At 27.7% G+C, this 5,437-nt stretch overlaps 1 protein-coding gene across 1 annotated transcript; it reads left to right on the top strand.

The window, feature by feature from the left end:
• The first annotated feature begins 438 nt into the window (after positions 1 to 438).
• Positions 439 to 4,910, top strand: LOC101264872 (serine carboxypeptidase-like 34). The gene is made up of 10 exons (XM_004231451.5): positions 439 to 787; positions 2,847 to 2,954; positions 3,041 to 3,136; positions 3,212 to 3,304; positions 3,402 to 3,490; positions 3,573 to 3,833; positions 3,905 to 4,041; positions 4,254 to 4,346; positions 4,438 to 4,546; positions 4,619 to 4,910. The coding sequence occupies exons 1-10, from the start codon at positions 520 to 522 to the stop codon at positions 4,766 to 4,768; spliced, it is 1,404 nt and encodes a 467-aa protein (XP_004231499.2). The 5' UTR covers positions 439 to 519; the 3' UTR covers positions 4,769 to 4,910.
• The last annotated feature ends 527 nt before the right edge of the window (positions 4,911 to 5,437 follow it).

Here is a 5,437-nt window from a genome sequence, read left to right as displayed (position 1 = left end):
TAATATATTAAAATTACAAGGAGAGAGCGATATATATGGGGTTAAATCATCTATTCCCCAAATTTTGCAGGATAAAATGATAAATTTAATATGTTAATAATTATTTTTGTAATTGATGTGTCAATTTAAAAGTGAACAATTAATAGAAAATAGAGAGAGTAATTTTATTAATATAAGTTAATTAAAATCAAAATATAGAAAAATCTTGATGAATTGATTACTTGAAAAGTGAGTATTTATAAGAGTCAAATATAAAAGAAAGAAGATTTACGAATTTGAACATATCATGTGAAAAACTAAAATTAAAATAATATCTAAAAAATAAAAAGTAATTTTCTTAAACAAATTAAAAAGAAAACAATGTTATTATTTTTGAAACGGGAGAAGTTGGAGATATTACATGATGGAAATGAAATAATAAGAGATGGAGTGTGACAGATAAGTGCTTATCTGTCTTATCATGACTACTATATATAAACCACACACAGTCTCCTCTGTCTCATTAACAAGTTGATAAAAATGTTTCGATATTTTTTCTACATTAATTTTCTTGGGTTTATAATTTCAATTTTATTAGGAACATCAAGGGGTGACATTAACAAACAATTATTTGAGGAACAAGAAGCAGATCGTGTAATCGACTTACCCGGTCAGCCACCAGTGAGTTTTAAACAGTATGCTGGATATGTTACTGTCAATGAGACCCATGGAAGAGCACTTTTCTACTGGTTTTTTGAGGCAACTACCAACTCCAGCAAAAAGCCCTTACTTTTATGGCTCAATGGAGGTTACTCACTATACACAAGTTCATTTTATTTCTATAATATAGTCTTGCTTATTCTATTTCTGGATGGTGTTTTTAATTGTTTGGGAACACAAACATGACTTCATTAAACTTTTTCTTTACAAAATCCATCTTTTTGGTTATCAAAAACTTTTACTTGTGGTGAGGATTTCATTAGTAATCCCCCCTTTCTGTTCAATTACAGTGATTCACTATTAATTTTGCACGCATTTTAAGAATAAATAAATAATACTGTTTCTGTCCCTATTTAATTGTTTACTTTAGAAAAGGCTTACATATTAAGATAACAAATAATTAATATTGTAAAATTTATAATTTTATCCTTATTAAATATGATTTTAAAAAGGATGAATAAAAATTTAGAAATTTTCAAAAAGTTAAATGAGGATATAATAGAAAAAAAATTGTTCTTTCTTGATTTGTCAAAATGGAGAAGCAAATAGGAACATCTAAAAGAGGAAATATGAACAAGTAAATAAGAATAGAGAAAGTATTATCTCTTGAATGTATTGAATTTTATGCTTTGAGAAATATATTAGATATTGACCAGTAATAATTAATAACAAAAATGAATTGTCTTTTGATTTACTAAAATCAAACAAGTATTATTGAATAAATATTTTAGTATTATATATAGATAAAAATGGATGAAGGTAGGAATAAATAAATATTGGGAATGAAGGTTGAAAGTTACCATATTTGGCCATGAGAATTTTTCAATTTGTTTGAAAAAATATTTCATTTTGTTCTAATTTAATAGTGTTTGACTATGAAAAATTGTAAATTTAATTTAAGTTGTATTTGGAATTCGGAATACAACCTAAAACTCTGTTTTCCCCTTTTTTACTTTTTTCATTATTTAAGTTATTTTGCTTTAAAAGATTTCTTAATTTTTTATTTCATAAATTAACTCTATTAAATTACATTCTATGTTCAAATGATATTTAGTAATTTTATATTTTAAATATCCGTCGTAAAATTATGATCAAACACAACTTTTAAATTTTAACTTTAAAAATGCAAATAAAGTGATTTTTCTTTTTGGTTTTCTTGGTCAAACATAAATATGACATGTCATTGTCTCCAACTATATATGCTTAGAAACAAAGATAAGCAATGAAAGGATACTAAAACATAAAAGGAAAAAAAAAAGTTTTTCCAAGAAAGGCAAATGATTATTATTATTATTCACTTGCTTTTTATCACTTTGAACAGAAGGAAAGAGTGATTAAAAGTTGTACGAGACACCATTAAAGTTGTCCCATATTTATTTAGTGATGTGATAGAATATTTTAAAAGTTTAGATATCTTTATGTAAATATGGAATAACTTTAATGGTGTCTTTATGTCTTTTCTTTTAACGTGCATTGGGTATTTATATCAAGTTAATGCAATCTTTATTATTATATGATTTAATGAAATAAAATGAATAATAAATTTAGACACATGACATGCTTATATTAACTTGTGTAAACACTCAGTTCGGATAAATTTAACCCAAAGTCTAACTACTAATAAATCAAAAACAATGTTTTTTTTTCCAATTTTTTCTTTGTTTTTGCTTCATTATGAAAAAAAAAAAAAAACAGATTGCATAATCTTAGTAACTCAATTGGTTAGTTACCTGACCTTTTTACCTTATTGACGAAGATTTGTAATCCATTTCCCTATTTCACTTTTGCTATACATACACCTATGAAAATAAGAATTTCAAAAATAAAAGAAAAGAGGGACTAATCGATCATCTTGGTTTTATTTACTAGAATTGTATATAATCAATGTATAGTTGGTATATAATATTTAAATTTTTTTGTTCAAAATAATTGAATTGATCAAAGTAGAAAAGGACATTTGAATTTTTTTTCCTTTTTTATCCTTTTCTTTAATGAAGTTGATATTTTTCATAGAGTTAAATTATACTATTTACAAAGTCATATTTATAAAAAAATATTCTTTAACCAGAATATTTGGCGAGAATGATAAAATAACATATTTCACCCGTATTTCACACTAATGAACGTTATGTGGCTCTTATTTTCAGGCCCAGGATGCTCCTCCATTGGGTATGGTGAAGCAGAGGAGTTAGGACCTTTCTTAACACAGAAAAATAAGCCAGAGCTCAAGTTTAACCATTTCACTTGGAATAAAGGTAAATAAACAAGAGCAATTTATTAATAATAAATAATATACTCCATTATCAAGTAACTAAAATAATGTTGTAAATCAAATCCGCAGCTGCAAACCTATTGTTCTTGGAATCCCCTGTTGGTGTTGGATTTTCATACACAAACACCTCCACTGATATCAAAGAGCTTGGAGACACTGTTACAGGTAAAAAAAAATTAATGGTTACTTCTTTTTAATTCCAACAATTATTTTGCTTATCTTTTTCCTTTTATTTATCAGCCCAAGATTCATATAAATTTCTGGTCAATTGGTTTCGAAGATTTCCACAGTTCAAGTCACATAAATTCTACATTGCTGGTGAAAGTTACGCTGGTAAATATCCACATTAATTTCAAACATCTCCTTTTATAAATAAAAATAAATAATGTAGTGAGTTATAATACATACTCCATTGAATTTAATTATTCAGGGCACTATGTTCCCCAGCTAGCAGAGCAAATCTTTGACAACAATAAGAAGGTCAAAAAAGAGGATCGCATAAATTTCAAAGGATTCATGGTATGTTTGTGTTTACCAACTCAATCAATCAAGATTATAATGTTGGATATGTCTGTGTCATTACTGTCTTAAGGAACTGCAGATCGGGAATGCATTGATAGACGATGAAACAGACCAAAAAGGAATGATAGACTATGCTTGGGATCATGCAGTGATATCAGATCATTTGTACGATTCCATTAAAAGAGTTTGCAATTTCAGCTTGAAACCTGTAGGTGATGACTGCGACAATCTTCTAAATCAGTACTTTGCTGTATACAAAATCTTAGACATGTACAGCCTTTACGCCCCCAATTGTGTTAACAGCAACTTCAGCACACTTCCAAACTCCTTATCAACAATTGTGAGTATCTTATTAATAACACAAAAAATTCTTATCACATGTGGTTAATTACTAAAAATAGAAACATGTAGGATGGATGGCTCAAAAGACCTTTGGGGTACGATCCTTGTCTCTCTGATTACACAGAAACTTATATGAATAGACTAGATGTTCAAGCTGCACTTCACGCAAATATCACCAAAATTCCTTATCCATGGACTCATTGCAGGTCAGCAAAATATATATATATATATATATATATATATATATATATATATATATATATAAAGGATATATATTTAATGTTAGACAAAAGTTATGTCTTGACTCTTTAAGCACAGTTTCAATGAAAGGAGTTCTGGATTCAAACCCATGGCCTGTCATTGGCCATAACCATTATGATTATTAGTTATATGACTAATACCCATATTATTTTTGCAGCAATAATATCTCATTTTGGAGTGATGCACCATTTTCCATGGTTCCTACCATCAAAAAACTAATTGATAGTGGTATACGCGTTTGGATCTATAGGTAATTCATAGTTCGATTTCAATTGGAAAAAAAAAGAAAAAGAATAGTAGTAAATCAATATTAAATTCTCGATTTATATTTTTAATATCAGTGGAGATACCGATGGTAGAATCCCAGTCACTTCTACAAGATTAACTTTGAAAAAACTTGGATTGAAGATTACTGAAGATTGGACTCCTTGGTACACTAACAATAAACAGGTATATTACTAAATAAATAACTTGTAATTAGTTAATATTGGAAACTAATATTAACATGTAAAATGTTAATAGGTTGGTGGATGGACAGTTGGCTATGATGGATTATATTTTGTAACAATAAGAGGAGCTGGTCATCAAGTTCCAACATTCAAGCCAAAACAAGCCCTACAACTAGTTAGACATTTCTTGTCCAATAAAAAGCTGCCATCTGCTCCGTTTTAGCATTTTATATATAGAAGACATTTCTATAAGTAATTTTTTTAATCTCATCATACCAAAGAAAAAGGTTGTCAATTTACATTCTATATTCCCATGTAAGGAAGTTACGGAAAAGAATAATAGAAAGCTTACATGTTAGTTGAAACATTTCTCTCTCTACATTATATATATTCAACTCAAACAAATAGGGGTATGCATCAATCGTGGTTTGGTTTTATATGTTATTGACTTTGACTTATTTGTTTTTAGTTTTTGGTCATTAACAGTTTTGTTTTCGAATTATCCAATAAGAAAATGCTCAATAAAATAATTTTATGATTTTTCACTTTTCGAACAATTTGACACGATATAATTTTTAACCCCTCACTTTAGTCTTTAGGTTTTATTTACAAGTAAAAACTAGTAAAGCGGCCTAGTATGATGTTCGTAAAGTACTAATAGTTTGACATAGTTGTGTGACTAATTTTATATTAAATCATTAATATTTAATAATTAGAAAGGGTAAAATAATAAATTACTACCGCCTTATTGAGTTATCGATTTAACCAATAACCCAATAGTATACCGAACCAATAAATAAAGGTTGAGTTTGAGATTTGCTTTCGTGGTTTCTTATTGAAATTATTTTCTCTTCATGAATTGATTCAACAAGAGGTATCATTTAAATTTTAT

The sequence above is a fragment of the Solanum lycopersicum genome, chromosome 2 (assembly GCF_036512215.1).
Source record: "Solanum lycopersicum chromosome 2, SLM_r2.1".
NCBI lineage: Eukaryota > Viridiplantae > Streptophyta > Magnoliopsida > Solanales > Solanaceae > Solanum > Solanum lycopersicum.
The sequence above is the reverse complement of the archived record's forward strand: the minus strand, read 5'-3'. Positions and strand labels throughout refer to the sequence as shown.